Raw genomic sequence first — 18,657 nt, forward strand, 5'->3', positions numbered from 1 at the left:
CAAATCTGTTGAAGTACAGAAAAAATATTTACAAGGGCCCTTTTAAAAAAAACAAACACATAACAACAAAGCAGTCAAACTTTGGCACTCCATGGTCACTCCGGACAGTGTTTCACAGATGCTCCCAGTCCATCTTGTCTCTGATAACTTCAGAGTCCAGATATGAGATCATTGGTTCCATACACGACGACAAAGGTCATTCCTTAATCATCAGGCCCATCTAGTTCAGTCATAGCAGCCCGTTTTCTTCTGCAAGAGAACAAGCAACAAATGCCACTTGACTCACATAAATTATGGATGGAGGCTTGAAAGAAAACAGAAAATTGACTCACTGCCCCCTTTCCAACTTGCACAAAATTTGGGTTCTGCTCTCTCGCTCACTGCTAAGCTGTTTTTCTAAAGGCTAAATTACAGACTGCCGACATCCTGGGTGTCTTGCAGCCACATCTGCTACATTATCACGAGAAGCAGCTATTACTCTGGGAAAGCAACTCTCTTGCTCCTTCTTCATTCAAAACTTCAACCAGCTAGTTAAAATAAAATAAGACTATTACCTTTACAACTTCATCCCGTCACTCTGTGTTCTGCTGACAGCACTTCAAGGTCTCGTGGCACTTTCTGTGCATCATAGTCTTTGCTGTCAATGTCAGCTGCCAAGGAAACCCACCTCTTACCATCTACACTTGCCTGTCCATGTTCCTTGCTCTTGCTGATATCAGGCATGTTGTGGCCCAGTTTACTGGTGAACCATTCTACTATGTCCTGGTTGGTTAGTTTTGGCTGCTCTGCAAGCTTCTCAAAACCCTCCCCTTTTTGTACCTTTGCCTCTTGAAAGTGCCTTTGTAGGACGCTCTGTGTCTGATCCGTGATCAACAAGCTGTTTTGTCCATTCGGTCTTTTGTTGCTAAGACTTTGAAATTGCTCCATCCAATCCAAAGTTCCATTCTTCAGAGCAGATCTGTTGTCCTTAAACCAGCGGACAATTTCTGTACGAGCTAGCCCTGTTTGGATTTCTAGTTGGCTGTACTCCTCCGGTGAGGGCCACTGGGTTTGTGCAAACACGTCTTTAAGAAGGCAGAGAGACTTGCCATCAATGGCCTCTGGACACACTGAGGATGTGAGAATGGGAAGAGGTGAGTCCCTGACTCTGCTGTCCTGCTCATGGACTCCATTCAATGTCCCCCTTTGAAGGTGATGCTCCAGCCTTTTCGAGCCCATCGAGTTGAGCAAGGCTTGCTCTAGGTTGTCACGTAGTGCACGACGCTCCGTAAACCAGCAATCGATTTCGTTTTTGGAGAGCCTGGTGTCCGCCACAAGGTGCTCTATCTCAGCCTGGGTCGGAAAGCTAGTCCTTTGGAAACTCTCCTCTAACTTTTTCATTTGCTCAGAGGATTTGCCTTTAACTCTCTCTAGTAGTGGAAACTGTGTGGCGACAGGCTTATGTGGTTGGCTGTCCTTTGAAGAGAAGTCTGTTTTAATCTGTTGCACTGCCTTATGGTTTCCATGGCGCTGATCGCTGAACCATTTTTTGATCTCTCCCCAGGAGAGGCCAGTCGTCTCAATGAGACGATACACTTCTTCATCATCAGGAAACTGGCACTGAGCATAGCTTGTGGTCAGCTCTCTGATCTGATCAGGGGTTTTCTCACAATCTGAAGAAAGACTTGGTGTCGGAGAGACAGATTTCGGAGTACTCTGAACGGACTGGATTATTGAAGGCCTCTTTATCTCTGGGGCAACCAGTGGTGCTGTGTGGGGCCTCTTGACACCCTGTGCTATTTGATTTGCGACTGTTAGTGCGAGAGGAGAACTGGTCGCATTTGAGCCATTGGCAACTGGTGCCAACACTAGGCCAGATTGTCCAAGGACATGGCAAGGGACGGTCTGGATAAGGGGCTGTGAAGCTTTAGTGGACTGAGCTAACTGAGCAGGTAAGACAGTGAATGCTTGTTGAACAGGCTGAATCGTTCCATTGAACATTTTCTTTCGTGCTTCCTCAACTTCCTCAGGAGACCAGCTGATACCTTGTTTTAGCCGTTGGGTAGTGAACCACACTTTAATTTGTTCTTCGGGGTGTTTGGAGGCTGCAGTGAGCCAAGAGAGCTCTGCTTGAGTAGGGTATGGAAACTTGTTGAAGGAGGTGATGAGGGTCAAGTTGCCATCTAATGAGGGGTTGTATTTTGAAGTGTTCAAGGGGACGGCGATTTTTGGTACTAAGTTGTAGTTAGGTGGGCGTTGCAGGGATGGCATTATATGAGAGAGGCCGTCTTTAAGAGTTGCATCTGGGATTATCACAGTCCCATTCACATTCACTGCAGTAATTTGCTTTTTCGGGAGATCTTGAGCGAGTTTGTCCAGCGGACTATCATCTTGCAACCGTAAACTGTCTGCTTTGGACTTGCCCAGCTTAACAGTAGTGGATTTGCTTGAAGGAAAAGCAGTAAAGTCCTCTCCTGACTGAGGGCTGGTTGTATCATAGATGACTGCACAGTTTGAACCTTCGATTGTCTGTTCTAGAATGGTCTGACTGTTTAGTTTGATTCTCTTGAACTTGAAGTTGCTCTCCCCGGGATGGCATTTCTCATTGTGTTCTGTCAAAGAATCAAACTTTTTTGTGTTGAAGTTGCATACCGCACACAAGTAAAGTGGGTTGAGTATAACATTGGGGTGGTTGGAATCAACATGGTCTTTGAACTCGTTGAGGTTTTGTGTGGAAAAGGGACAGTATTTGCACTCGTAGCCTCCCTGGAGTTTCCTCTGTGGTCGTGTTTTCACTTCAGGTTTCTCCAGCTCTGTTGCTTCCTGCATAGAGTTCACAGAACTCTTCCTATCTGTCCAGTCCTCACTAGAAGACACATGTGATGATCCATTCTCTTCTGTACCATCCACACAAGAATCCATATCTTCTGGATCGTCTGCAGTCACCAAGTCATCCGGTCGGATCATGCAGGGAGTTGTAGACTTTCTTCGACTAGCCATGGTCAGGGAGTAAGACGGTACAGTGCAGGGGGACTCTGGTGATGAGCAATGGGCAGGTCTTTGTCTGGTGGAGGATCGGTAAAGGATGATTCAGCTGACTGTGAATGTCAGCTCCAATGGAAGACTTCATGAGACTTCATCCCAGACCACAGAGTCTATTTAAAACAAGAAAAGATACAAATTAAGCAGGACAGATTATCATGCATTAGAATTAAGGTATAATCTAGGTATGAAATATATGTATAACAATCACTGGGGTGCTTAAAGAGGTCAGACACGAGACAAAGATTCTCTATAAGTAGGCTTTATTCAAGCTGTCAAACTACAAATAGATAAACTTGTTAATGAAACATTGGCTATAAACAAGGTATTGCCTAGCCTACAATACATGTTCCTTGCCAAGATTTTTTTTTTTTTTATATATATATTTTGTATACGGTCGAATTTGAAAAACTTGAATTGCACAGAATAATTTTGAGCAGTCCCCAAAGTCATATCGGCGATAGATGCCGAACATCAGCTGCCGTGTACAAAGATTCACAGAAAAAAAAAAAAACATCAGTTTTGATTTTAGGATACTGCATGTTGTGTGTCTGTCGCATCTAGTGTGCGACTGCCTTTAGACACTTCATGTGATAATGCAGTTTAAGGTTCCTAAAATAACAGCTGAACAATAAAGACTTACAAATCTATATGTTTGTCATTAAAATGTGATTAGATGGATGTCTATCAACACAAAAGGTATCAGCTTTTTAACTGTTTGATTTAGTGTAAAAATCATTCACTTCATTAAAATTTGAGCTATAGCGTTAAGGCTCCTGCATGAAAGCATTTAGACACACACCCTAGTGCTGTGTATGAAATTAGAGTCATCAGCAATATGATGGTGAGTCCAAATGGGAGGGGCAAAAACATCCTGTGCTAGGCCGAACTTATCCAGTCCAATAATAGCCTTCCTCAGGCCTGTGGTGCCCTCAGCAGATATCAGTACATTGGAGACTAATTAAATATGGATGGGACCCTGAGCATCTCATATCACAGCCTCCACTCTGTGAGAGCATGAGTATAATGTAACCCTTGCTATTCTTTTTTTTCTTCTTTGAGAAAACTGTGCTAAGGGCAAAAAAAGAACAACCAAACTTTTGACATTTAATTGTTATGCAAACAGCTTTTATGGACACATAATGAAAGACAATTAAAAAAACGTTTTTAAAGGGTTAGTTCACCCAAAAATGACATTTCTGTCATTAATTACTCACCCTCATGTCGTTCCACACCCGTAAGACCTTCGTTCATCTTCGGAATGAATACCACTGTAGTCACGTTGACTATTTTAATAAAACCTCTCTGATTTCATCAAAAATATCTTAATTTGTGTTCCGAAGATGAACGAAGGTCTTACGGGTGTAGAACAACATGAGGGTGAGTAATCAATGACAGAAATTTCATTTTTGGGTTATCTAACCCTTTCATCTATTTTTTAACATTTTTAATCATTTTTTTGGTAAAAGAGGTTCTGCTGTTCAAACAATAATAAATAGGGTATAAGCAGCTACACTGAGGAAAAAAAGATTCACCTAATCCAGTCAGTACATTTACTACCTCATGAAAATCACTAGGAAAGGACTCATGCACACTCTTTTTTGCCAAAGGCTTGCAGCAAATAAAGAATGAGAAAGCATGAGACCACGTAAGTTATGATCACATAGTGTTCAATCTAAAGCCATTCGAAAAAAAGAAACATTACTTGGCCTCAAGTCTCACTTGTGGTTAAGACTGTGCTAAAGTCAAATGACAAAAAAACAACAACAACAATAAAAACAAATTAAAAATAAATAAATATCCACTTTTCACAACCTTAGAATTTCAATGAAGCTATGTGACACTGTCTGCTGACTACTGAAAGGGATCTCAATATTAGAACAAAAAAACTACTAAATAGGAATACACCAATAGGATTTTTTTGGGGGGGCCGAGTCCAATACAGATACTTGTCACTTGCTTTCTTATTTGAACTTTTGTCATTAAAGCTGCTGTCTGTAACTTTTTGGTTAAAAATTATCCAAAATTAATTTTTGAGCAAGTACATAATCAGCCAGTGTTCAAAACTATCTCCTTACTTTAGCCCGATTCACAACGGTAAGCTTGTAATAATGTTTTCTAATTCAGGTGGTAATGGTGGGTTTCTACGGGAAATTCAAGCACGTTGTTCGTCTTTGTGTCATTACGTCACATCTGTTTACATAAAGAACAAGTCCCAGCTAGTGGGCTATATCACGTGAGGATGCTGTAGGTGGCGGATCATTTATATAATTAAACATATCATTTTGATGGCGGATTGTATGGTATGACAAATGGACAATTGGAGATTAGACTGTACAGAAATTGAAATTTACAGCTAACACTAATACACACTAAATACACAGTCACGCAATGCTCATGTTAACATTAACAATTTGAGAACAAAGTATAACAATAACAATAATTTGTACAGTTTGATGTGATATGAGCTAAGTCAGTGGTTCCCAAACCTGTTCTGGACCCCCAGCACTGCACATTTTGGATGTCTCTCTCATCTAACACACCTGATTCAACTCATCAGCTCATTAGTAAAGACTACAAGACCTGAAGTAGGTGTGTCAGATAAGGGCGACATACAAAATGTGCAGTGCTGGGGGTCCTTCAGGACAGGTTTGGGAACCACTAAGCTAGGTGACCATTGGTAGCGTGATTTATTGTAATGCCTCAGTTGATCAGAACAAAAGTGGCAGCCATGTTACTTACTTAGTTCAGAAGACATTTTCCGGTGAAAATTCTTATTTTGGTCATACTTCCAAGACTACAATCTGTGATTCGGAAGTACAGTATCCACAGGTGCAGTGACTGAAAGCCACACATTCTCCTCAAAACATTTAGATTCATCCGCGCTGAGGAGCCGTGCCGATGCACAACCCACGTAAAGATGATAATTCCACAAATATCTGCAATTGCAGGTTTTGAACAGAGATGGTGACCGAGGAAAAACTTACGGACTGCAGCTTTCAAATGGATCATGATTTAAATTGAACTGATCAAGTTTTAAATGAGCAAAGTTCAAAAACACATGCATTAAGGTATACTAGCTAGTTTATTGCTGCATCATCAAATAATTCTTTTACTGAACATGGATTGGATCCATTCAACAGGCCTACATAAATACAACAAAACAAAGATGCATATGAAATAAACAGTGCTTTTTGGGTAGGTCTAACAATTTTCAGGTACAGAAACAAAATAATCGCATGTACAATATATTCTTTATTGTACAAATTAAATATATATTAATCTTTATGATAGTTACAAAAGTTATTTGGTCAAGAGTAGTGAGGGATTTTTTGTCCTTTGTTTGATTAACATTAAAACAGACAGCAGTGCAGCAGGAGTATTAGGCTGCAGCCACTTTAAAAGCTGCATGGAATCATGGATCCAATATACTGATACACAGGCGTTTTATTTCTCATTTACATCTCATTAATGACACAGAGTAGCAAGTGGTATATTATGCTGCTGTCTCTTTAAGACCAAACGCACAGATCCATTATACTGATACACATCCAGTTTACACCCAACTGTTTACTTTCACTTGAGACATGACCGGCTGTGTTTACATAAATACTCCACACGACAGACACTGACACAATTGCGTGTGTATTTGATCATTCAAGTGCAATAAGACGTGAAAGAGAACTGAATTTTCAGTCAGCGCATGCACCGCATTGAGTTCTTTACTGCTTATTGTGTTAAATAACACTTTTTAAACATCGAGCACGTCCCAATTCGCTTTCTGAGAAAGGCAGCATTCTGTGTGCACTTTAGCAGTGTGCCAGTTCAGCACGAGCACCGCACCTCTTTTTTGTGCTTCTAACTCTTTTTAACATCAAGCACGTCCCGCTCTTTATATTTTCATTCATGAATTTAATCACTCTGAAGTGTAGTGAAATATATTAACATACCACGATATACACACAATATAGCAAAATCTCTAACAATAGACATTTTATACCGTGGTAATGATATATATCGTCATACTGCCCAGCCCTAATCTCTACTACTACCTTTAACACAACCTTTGACAGTGGTGTTCAGCATGAACTACAGTTTCTGTAAAACACTACTGTTTGTCACAAAACAGATATTGGTTCACATGCATGTTTCTAGGAGAGGATGTTGCTGCGGAGCCGCTGTGAAGGGGCGGAGACTGAGCTCTGTTAATACTGTGGAGCACAGTGGGGGGGGGGGCTGAATTTGGGATTGAGGCAGAATTAATTTAAATCTCATCAAATGGGGCTGTAGAAGCCTGCAGCACTGCACAGATGTACACTGAGTGCTATTTTTCATGACAATACTGACAAAAAGTGTTGAGTGTAATTTGTACAGATCACACCCCCTTTAACAATTTTAGACCCAATATGTGGCCACTACTGACTCCTTTTGAATATTAGGATGAGGTCTCTGAAAACACAGCAGGATTGATACCTGATGCTGAACAATATATTATTCAATCAACAGTAGCGCCATAGATCCTATTTCAAGCCTGTAGTAATAAGAACTAAAAATTGTTTAAGAGAGAAAAAAAATAAATAGTTTGTCCAAATGAGGATGAAGGTGGGTGCATGTGAGAATGAAGTAGTTTTACAGTAGGAGAATGACACAGAGCTCAGAGCAAAGTCCTTTGGGTAGGTGTCCAGGCTTTCAGTGTTTTGGGGTACCAAGGGACAGGCCTTGAAAAAGCTGGACTCATGCGTTGCTATGGAAACGGCCCAGCAGCAGGTGGGAGGGATTTTCACCACAGAGATCCAGATGAGGAACGTTCCGCATTCCTATTTTTGGCTGAGCCTGTTCTTTCGGGGTGAAACCCACACTAAGAGAATGTATTCATCCTATTAAATTCTAGATTTGTATATTTGTGTAGGCTATATGCTGATACATTTTTCATGAATCAGTACGAGTGGGTGCATTAATTATGCTTATTGAGAGGAAGCAAAAATAAACTTAAAAAACCAACGCTAACATGTGCATCTTGTTGATACTGAAAACAGAAAGAAAAAAAATGTCTCGTTGCAATAATTAGTAAGAAAACGATTGGTGAAAGGGGGTGCTTAACCTTGTGGAAAAAAAAAAACAGTGTTACAAAAATGTGGGACTTTCGAATCTACAGTTTTTTTTTTCTTTCAGAAATAAACATGGAATAAACCAACATAAACATGAAACATCAATTAAATTAACAATAAATTTCAGAAAGAGTAAAAAAAAAAAAAAAAAAAAAAAAAACAACAGCTTAAATTGTGCTGTTACTCAGTAGGGACTAATATGTTTGGGACCAAAACAAATCATGCAATAGCAGGGCTGCACACAAAATATGGGATACAGCTAAATATTATGCATTTATGAATTATAATAATTTACTGATTAAAAAAAGCTTTGATTTTGCTTTAAATTATTTTAATTTATGATTATGACAATGACAGTTGTATGCTTTTAATTGTTGGATACAGTTAAAGGCCTAAATCACTATTTGTACAGACATTTGATTCATTTAAAACCACACACTTTTCATGCTAGGTTAATCTCATTTTAAATAACCTATTGTCTAACATGTCTAGAAGTTCTTACTGTAAAAGAACTTTTCCTCTGTGCTTTAAAAAAAAAAGTGTTTCTGTGAGCTGAGAGGCCCAAAAAAAAAAAAAAAAAAAATGTCATTCAAAAGAACATGATCTGAAATCAATTACCAATAAAAACAACACAAAACAATAGACTTTTATGAGTCACAGTGCATCAGTTTGAAACTGGGCAATGTTTTGCAGGGAAAACCATGCTTAATTTTGACTAAGTAACCAGAGACATAGGGCATGACATTCCTGCTGAAGCCATCTGTAAAGGCCTGGCCGCTCAGCAGCATACAGTGTCTTCAAAAGAAACCAAATCTCTGTGGCCGACCACTAACTTATATGGCTGCTCTCCCAGAGAGTTATGAAATGCTCATGGAAAGGGTCACACTGAGGATCAAGAGATCAGGGTCATGTGTGAGCACTACATCTATGAGCTTTGGATGAAATACTTTGTTAAATAAAACGTTAAACCGGCTGGTTAACATGACTGTGTCTACACTACACTCATTGGCAAATGTTTTCTTTCAACAACATTAAACAGGTTTTAATAATTCTAAAGAGCCACTACTGATCTGATGACTTGATAACATTTATACAACACTAACAACTGCCAGTTCGGAAATAAATGGCAACATTTGTCTTCTCTGCTTTGTTTGAAATACTCCTTATAAAACAACAACAACAACAACAACAACAAAAAAGACATTTTGGCAGATTCTATGCCTCTGATATGGTCGACAACTAGTTTACCAGACTCATACCACTGGACAATGATCACTGCTGGCATCCATCTGTGAGTTTGAGTCACAACACACAAGAGGGCTAAATAACACAGATCTCACTAAGATCTAAAGCTCTGTGTGACTCCACAATGACACCAACACAATCATTTTAGGGATGAGAAGAAAACTGGGAGGCAGAAAACTGACTGCAAATGAACTCCAGTCTCTTTTTGTTTATAGCTTTCCTCATCTGATCTAATGCATTCCAACATGCTGATGTGAACGAGAAATTAAATCACAATTGTCTTGTCATGCAATGAATGCCATAGCTGACACGAGCTCTTTTTAGGGATGCACACAACATATTTCTACTAGGGCTAGGCGATATGGCAAAAAAAATAAAATCTCGATTTTTTTTTTTAATGTTTAACTAGTCAACTTAAAAACTTAACTACAATCTCTTTATTAACAATCCGGTTTAAAAAGTTCTATTCCAAGTGCACCACATCTGAAGTAGTGTAAATGTAAAACAAATGACTAATTATTTAAATATTTTTCCAGAAAATATGCATGAAATATGAAGGCAAATATTGTACAAACTTATAATAAACATATCCTACTCAGAAATAATATAAAATAAAAAGAAAGAAATGCTAAATATTTCTTAGCCAAAAAGTAATAGCAATAAATGACACCAGTAATAGGTTATTATTAACAGCAAATGCTTTATAAAAACAGAAAATAACAGCAACTTTCAGACTGTCTTCATACAGTAGTAGTTCTTTACAGGTTTTTGCATTCCATTGTGCTATTTTTCCTATTATTTTTATGTTTGGCGGACGTGTTTGGCTGTTGCACTCGTGTCTCGCGTCTTTAACATTTTTACATCAGGAATTTACTGCTTATTAGACAAAAATAATTATTGTTTATCTGTATCAGTCATAATCTCAATATCGATCTCTAGGTCATTTGCATCTAACCATATCTTTTTGAGTTCTTTGTGAGTGCGTGTGAGGTATGAATTCACCATATCTATGTCCCAATCACCCTGAATTCACCATATACACACACATACTATCTGGAAGATGTGAAAAGAGTACCTGAAAACCATACTCGAGTAAAAGTACAGATACCATGGAGAATTACTAGACATGCACCAATTGACCAGCCAGGGAACAGAATCGGCCGATTTTCCATGACACGGCCGGTCAGTCTCATGTCTTACCAATTCCGAGCCAGTCCGTTTGGTTGCCAGCGGCACAGGCAATAGCGTCAGCTGCGCATTCTCGCTCTCTTCTCTCCGAAGGTGAAGTGGCACACACCCGCCTCCTCTCACTCACTTGTCTCATTCGCTCTGGTTAAATAGTGCTTGTATTGTGTATAATTTCAGTAGCCCCTCACTGCAGAACACAAGATCCAGGGGGCGGAGATGGGTAGGTTTAGGGATATGTAAAGTGGGAAAAGTTGGATCCAGATCCAGGGGGTGGAGACGGGTAGGTTTAGGGATATGTAAAGTGAGAGGAGTTGGATCTGGATCCAACCTCGGCCCCTGGATCTTGTGTTCTGCAGTGAGGACCATCTCCATAATTTTAATACTCCCCGCAGGTTTCATGCTCACACCAAAAGCACACACACCACTGATCTATTATAGTGGAGCACACAATATGCTTCTCAGTCTCAAACAGCTTGTGAGGCCCAATTACCAAAATTACCACATTTACACAAACCACACCAAATTATGTCAAAATGCCCATCTTGGTATTAAACACTCGGTTAAACAGTCAGTTTTGGAACCTAATTAGTTAAGAAAGATAACACAAGTTGTGTAACAGTATATTGGATTTCTGCATAAACTCTTAAAGTGACAGCAGTCTAATATTCCTGCTGCTGTCAGGTTAATAAAAGAACAAAAGACAAAGAAAATCACACTCTGCTTTTGTAACTAATTGTAAGCATTAATCTGTATTTAATTTTTACAATGAAGACTATCCAGTGTTATTTTACATTAAATTATTTTAATTTCTGTAGTATTTCTTACCTGAATATTTTGTATACCCACCTGAAAAAGTGTGTTTATTTCATAGCTCTCTATTCTATTGCATTTATTTGTGCTGTTGTTTGAAGTTTGTTTATGTGTTCTTATTTTATTATGGTCTTTTTACTTGTTTTTATGAAAAAAAAAATTTGCATTGCAGAAAAGTAGATTTTTTGTCTGTATATGCTGTCAGTTATAGTTCTTGGAAAGAAAATCAGAATCGGCAAAAATCGGTATCAGCAGATCACACACACAAAAAAAAAAAAAAAAAACGAATCGGCCAAGAAAATTGCAATCAGTGCATCTCTAAAAATTACTCCAGTACAAGTCACCAATTCCAATACTACTTAAGTAAATGTCTTAAGGAGTATCTGATTTGAACAGTACTTAAGTATTTTACTCGTACTGAATGTAGACTCAAAGATCTACTAGTCAAGAGGCATGCCAGTAAAACAAAAAAAAACAAAAACAAACAGTTGATTTGTGAGGAGAGCAATCATATTTATGTTCTAAAATCAAAATAAAACTGAACACCTCAAAATTGCAATAAATCAAGGTTGACACAACAGACTGTCTCAGTTAAGCTCAAGTGCTCAAAAAAGGCATAAGCAAACCAATATCCTTCAAATAGGTCTCTTCAATATGACAGATAATTAAAATGATGTTAAGTAAAATGCGCTAGTCAAAGCCTGCTTGCACTGGATGTGTTGGGTTTGCACTGGCAACAACCTGCTAATGCACTCACAATCGCGCAAAGTAGCATTGTTGACAAGTTTTGGTGAGTAAGGGCAAAATCAAGTGTGCCACAAGTCCTGAAAAGTGAAGCCAAAGCGTCTCGATCACCCCCAGGTGGTTGGAAGCAGTATAGGTCATAAACCCCGCCCTCTCCATGTAATGTAATAGGACATGAGACAAACTAAACAATCAAATCACACTTCAAAAAAAATTTTTAAAGACAATTTCTGTCATTTTAGGCAGTTATTATCATGCTGGTGTTAGTTCAAGTGCTCATTCTTTTAAAAAGTTTGGTTTTAGTTAGTTATTTGATGCTATAAAAATGGGGGTGTGACATCATGATTGACAGCTGAGATTGACAGCTGAGATTGACAGCATCTCTGAGTGAAGTAGTCACTGAGGCATCAGCAGACTTTTTTCTGGATCTTCGCGAGGTGACTGGAGCTTTAATTTTAATTCCTACATTTCTATAACCGTTTATTCACACGGACATAATGAGTTGTTCTGAGTGTGGGCGGGACCTTGTTATTGCGGCTCAACTTCGCGCTCACTACACGACTCGGACTCCAAGTTCACCACTACGCAGACTCGAGACTCAAGATGTCAGCGCCATATTGGCACACTGGCGGCTTCAGTCACTATAACGGAAGAGAGTGAAGGTACATCGTCCATCTTTTTTTACAGTCTATGGGCAAAACGCACAAGATATAGTACCTTCAATGCCTTGTAGATTGCGATATCACTTATTCTGTAGCAGAAATAAACTGCTGCAGAAAAAGTTAGGTGCCATACAAAACATAATGAGTAATTGCATTACATATAATTATACATAAACTACATAAAAACGTAGTCGAGAGTAAAAGTTGCTAATAAGTTGAAAAGTTGAACTTAAGATACTTAAGGTCAATAACTAATTACATTTACTCAAATACTTTACACCACTGCTATCTGGCATGCAGAAGTGTTAGTAGCTTTGTGGGAAAAACATTACAAAGCAGACAACTGAAAAATAAGTGAGCTGCCTGAAAGAGTTATGAGGAGGGGGTAAATTCTTCAGCTTTGAGGTTATAATTTTGCATTAAAATGGACCATCTTCACTGACTTTATCTTTCATTGGTACAAGCACATCCTAAGCTATTATCTGTCTATCTCAAAGTATGAAATTCTCTAAAGGATGAAAACTTATTTAATTACATAGTTTGACTGAATTATTCAAGTTTTATGAATGAGTTTACTGCCGCAGTACAAACATCCCTGTTATGCTCAGTTTGGACTCCATATCACTGTATCATCTTCATCATCACAAATCTTTTTAAAATAGCGACCCACCTGTCAATGATGGTCTTGTCTTTAGAGCACAATATCTGTAAGGTCCTATGTGAAAAGTTTTCCTCCTCTGCCTCCTTTTTTACCCAGCTTCTTCTCACCTATAAAAAAAAGAACAGCTGGATTGTTATTTAGATCTTAGAAGTTCATCTAAATCCCATCATTTTCAAAAAAGGCCCCAGAGGCACTGGTTCAAAAATAATAAACTTTCTCTCTAAACTAAGAACAGATTGAGTGACACTCCTCATGACAGATATTATTGACTGCACACCCTTATTTTCTTTTCTCCATACTGTAAGTTACAGGTCAGTGGGTTGATAAGTGTTAACAAGCATGAACATAAACTCAACACTGTCATGTCTCTGACGGAGCAACACCATCTTTCACTTTTTTTTTTTTAATAACAGTTTAGCTGATCTAAAAATTATACAACAGCTCAGACAAAAGGTGAATGTAGTTCAAGTCAGCTGAGGATATAGACTTCAAAATGTAGCTGCTTGAATCAAACAACACTTGCACATGCAAATAAATAACCTTTAACACTCATCTGTGTCTTTTGTTAGAAATTTTTATCAGTCTACTCCTCAATATTATGGTCAGTACAGTTATATGCAGTCTCTCCACTACACCTCCAAAAAGCTGGGTCACGACTGTAAAAGTAGGGCAGAATATTGGCAACAGAGTGGCTGCTCAACAGTGAGCGACTGCAAAAAGTTGAACGCTTCCCGTCAGGAAAACAACCTTCTCAAACTGATTGTTTTATTTTTTTTAGTTCAAGAAAGAATCTGCTATGCTGAGGCCCGTCTGCATTGAAGCCCAGCTGCTTTCACTGCCACTCAACATGCTCGAATATATAATCATATACGAGTATGATTGCAAGATATGACATGAATATGATCATGCATAGTGATGAATCATGAATTGTTGTACTCATTATGCAGTAGTCTAATAAGAAAACAGAGCAAGATAGTATGCCTTGAACTGCAACTTCAGCAAGTAGCACACATCAGTTCTGACTCTCTCTTCCAGGACATGAATACAGAAGGAAATTAATAGCTTTAGTAGTGATGACTAATAAATAACCTGGCTCCAATGTGAGGCCAGACTCCCTCACAAAGAGGCTCTGCTTTCAGTAGAGTCACCACCAGCACCGACAGAGAACACACAGCTTTCAAAGGAGCCCAGCCCACGGCTGTGACATCAGCGACTGTCGGCTTAGTCACCGACAGCACGAGCTACGAGGCAGAGGCAGCAGCAACCACCTCCTCAAAGACGTCAGCTCCTCACGAACGCGGGCAGCCATTTTGAATCCAGCCAGTCACCTGGCACAAACCGCATTTTACGCCAGAGCAACTCAAACAGAGTTGTACTTTTGATGATAACGGTCACTACTTTGCAAAAGTTGTCTTAGTCTTGGTTCCATGAATAAACCTTTGTAATGGGAGATGTTTCCATACTACGGCCCACAAGGTGAACACAAGTCTATTTTTGCCAGGTGGAGTTAGATTGTTTAGTTATTTCAAAATGGCATAGATGCAGAACAAACTTGTGATGATAATAAAATTGTATCAGAATGCCCTTCAGTGAGCACAATGGGAAAAACACCTATAAACATATAACAATAGCTGTTTCCTCATAGTGTGTATATTAAAAATGTTTTGTTTAGTTCTAAGCCAATTTCTAAAGTTAAGACAAATATCTACTCAGATTAATAAACAACATAATAAAACATAGTACTAAGTGATCACTTATTTAGGACTATCAATAAACCAGAGCAACCAAAGTGGTTCTCCCATTTGACATTATGCTGTACACTCTAAAAAATAACTAAAAAACCAAAACAAATTTACACCGTAAAATACCGTTTTCCATTGAAATAGTAATATATAATAAACACAGTGCATTCTGGGTAATTTGTCGTTTTAAGAAAAGAGGCCTATAGGCTACTTTCTTGAAAACGACAAATAATATTACTCAGAATGCATTTTAATATACAGAACGCATTGTAATATACTGAAGTAATATACTTTAAAAACAATGCATTCTGGGTAATGTGTCAAAAACGACATAATATTACCCAGAATGCATTGTAATATACAGAACGCATTGTAATATACTGAAGTAATATACTGTAAAAACAATACATTCTGGGTAATATGTTGAAAACGACAAATAATATTACCCAGAATGGACTGTATACAGAACGCATTGCAATATACTTAAGTAATATACTTTAAAAACAATGCATTCTGGGCAATATGTCGAAAACGACAAATAATATTACCCAGAATGCATTGTAATATACAGAACGCATTGTAATATACTGAAGTAGTATACTGTAAAAACAATGCATTCTGGGTAATATGCCGAAAACGACAAATAATATTACCCAGACTGCATTGTTTTTATGTTATATTACTGTTTCAGTGGAAAACGGTATTTTACGGTGTAAATTTTTGTTTTTTTACAGATATTTTTTAGAAATAAAACATATACTGTCCATGACATGATGAAAGCATGTGGTAAAAACTGTATTTCGCGCAGAGTAATAAATATGATCAGCTTAAGGAACAACTATTTAAATATAATGTTTTAGAGGCACCACTTAAATCTAAAGATGCAGATGCCCTTCTTTCTTCAATTTAACTTCATTCAAACTCAAGAAAACCCTCTGATAAAACTGCTGTAAAACTGCTAGTTCTTTTTCAAATCAGCCATTAAACCTTATAAATGCTCTAAAAGTGATTTTCCAGCTACATCAGACTACCTGAAAAAGTAGGAAAGACCTGCTGGTCATAAGTAAACAGCCAAGGATGACTGACAGATATGGGAGATCGGTCTCTGTACATAATTTGGAATTCCACCTGACTGGACACTGAAGCAAATATCACGTGTAGGCCGTTAGTTTTACACACTTGAATCACCTGAGACGTTATAGGAATATTCGCCGAGGTGGTTTGTGATACATCAGTCGCATGCTATATTGAGAATTTTAAACAACTCAGATCGGCACTTTTTGATTTGTATGTTCAGCTTTCAGAAATGCATTTGCAGTACACAGGGTGCTATGGCCCTCAAGTAGTGTAGATGCGACAATTTTGGGAACTATCACAGATGTGAACACAGTGCTGCAATGTGGCTCGCGTCTGATGCGTGTGCCATGCAGTATGGTCGTAGAAGGCGTCACCACTGCCTACATCATACGACACCATACCGAAATCAAAGTAGTTGTGTGCCATGCTCACTTCATACAAGTGCATGAATTAACCATTCTTAGTTGAAATAGAATTCCTATCGTGGCTTACAATGGTAAAGAGGGTTTTATTGAGGCAGAACAGACTCCAATAAAAATCACTTGGACCGACGTAACGCCATGTCGACATTGGTAGCCATATTTTGCTGCTTATTTCGACAGCAGAGAAGTAGACATGTTCTCGCGCCCATTGCCGCTTAACTTTAACCATTCTATGAAACTTTCCGCAAGCCACACCAAATCACAGCGCTGGAAACGATAAAACTGAGGTTATCGGGTCAGGTCGATGCGGTTATTCTGGTGCTCACTTTCCACGATATATGCCTTGGGCAAACTAAGTTCAGCTGAAATAAACAACTGACATTAGAAGCACTTTACAGCACGTTTCAGTCAACTACTTATTGTGTGTATTCAAACACGCCCGCAACTTTAAGGTTTGTTTGCTAATTTCCCAACCGACACAAATAATTCAGCCATTCTTACCTGCCCACCACCAACGGAAAACGCTGGGATGTGAGGTTATTGACAGCTAGGGTCCAAAATTGCGTACTTTTCCACGTGTACAGCCAATAGAAGCGTACGATTGTAATGATTCTGCCGAATCCTAAAGACAACAGCCGAAAAAAATTGGCGATCACAGGGGGATCTACGCCAAAACCCACATGATCAACTACGTCAGCAGACGTATTTGCATACGATACAAGACGCCGTTCCATCCCGACTTTGGGAATGAATTCTTAAAAGCAAAAGTTTGAAAATCGCCGATGGCAAGCGCTGGCTTCGAGTGCAAGAGCAGTAGTTGACTTCGCCCCGTGCTTCCTTCTTTGAGATGATTAAACCACTGTTGTTTTGACGTCCCCTGCGTGAGTTTGGATCACAGGTCATTGAATATTAAGCACTCTGGTGAAGGCCAGTGGCTGAACGGTTTTCTCTCTCGTTCTCTCCTTTCTCCTCCCATACTCGCCTCTGTCCCCTCTCTCTCGCCCTCCCTCTTCGCATCCCCTCCCACGTTTTGCCTGTAGCCTTGCTATGGTTCAGCATCAAAACAAACAGGCCAACTTGTAAAACGAAACACACGAAGAAACTCGTGCAAGAATATATAGACGTTGCTATGGAAACCTACCTTGAACTACCTTGCAGACGTTTTCTCACATAAGTTTGTGACAGCTCGCCACTCAACGACAAAAACCGAAAAGACTAAAATACACGCAAAAGCCAAGAAAAGAGTAACAGAAAAATGGGAAAATGCTCTCGACTGTCCTTTTGAAACCTGCGCATGCAGCAGTGGGTATGAATCCTGCTGCAGAAGCTTATGAATAATTCATTAATCAGGACCGATCCGCCAGTGTTTGGATATATTTACATACAAATAAGCAGCTAATGAATTATTAATGGTTAGTTTCTTGATCTTAGTTTTTTGTCGTTCATTTTAACTTATGGACACATGTTTTATTCATGACTCAGGTAGCACACCTGCACATTTAGTTGTTGTCAATATATTTAACGCCATCTACAGGCAATGTTATGTTTAATGTATTATTTGTGGTTATACTGCAAAATATGTGTAACCAACCAGGACAATATCCAGTAATTTTACAGAAATTTCAATTAACCCTAAAACACAACACACAATGCAATGCGAAATTCAAAATACAGGTAAAACTCCTGTAAAAAAGAAAAAAGAAAATATATCATATTTATACAGTACATTGTTCCATATTTTACAGACTTTTTTACTGTGTGGTTATTGCTGACAGAATGCAAATTGCAAGTTGTTAGTCAAATTTCCCATAAACATTGCTGTAATAATTACTATTGAAATATTATGAAAATTAACGATTTAATCAATTAATGTTTGATTATTTATTAATGACACAATTTCTTTTATTAAAGTAATAGTTTACCCAAAAATGAAATTTCCTTTCATCATTTTCTCACCCTCTTTTTGTTTCAAAGATT

The 18,657-nt window shown here is 38.6% G+C and overlaps 1 protein-coding gene across 1 annotated transcript; it reads right to left on the reverse strand.

Annotated features, from left to right (window-relative positions):
* Positions 1-554: 554 nt before the first annotated feature.
* On the reverse strand, positions 555-17,563 carry zhx2a (zinc fingers and homeoboxes 2a). Its single transcript, XM_051865785.1, has 3 exons — positions 17,182-17,563; positions 13,449-13,546; positions 555-3,134 (listed from the first exon to the last, which is right to left on the reverse strand). The coding sequence occupies exon 3, from the start codon at positions 2,977-2,979 to the stop codon at positions 565-567; it is 2,415 nt and encodes an 804-aa protein (XP_051721745.1). The 5' UTR covers positions 2,980-3,134; positions 13,449-13,546; positions 17,182-17,563; the 3' UTR covers positions 555-564.
* Between the last annotated feature and the right edge of the window lie 1,094 nt (positions 17,564-18,657).

The sequence above is a fragment of the Ctenopharyngodon idella genome, chromosome 16, assembly GCF_019924925.1.
Source record: "Ctenopharyngodon idella isolate HZGC_01 chromosome 16, HZGC01, whole genome shotgun sequence".
NCBI classification, from domain to species: domain Eukaryota; kingdom Metazoa; phylum Chordata; class Actinopteri; order Cypriniformes; family Xenocyprididae; genus Ctenopharyngodon; species Ctenopharyngodon idella.

Coding starts and splice junctions, on each gene's coding strand:
- zhx2a (XM_051865785.1), bottom strand. CDS start 2,979: ATGGCTAGTCGAAGAAAGTCTACAACTCCCTGCATGATCCGACCGGAT.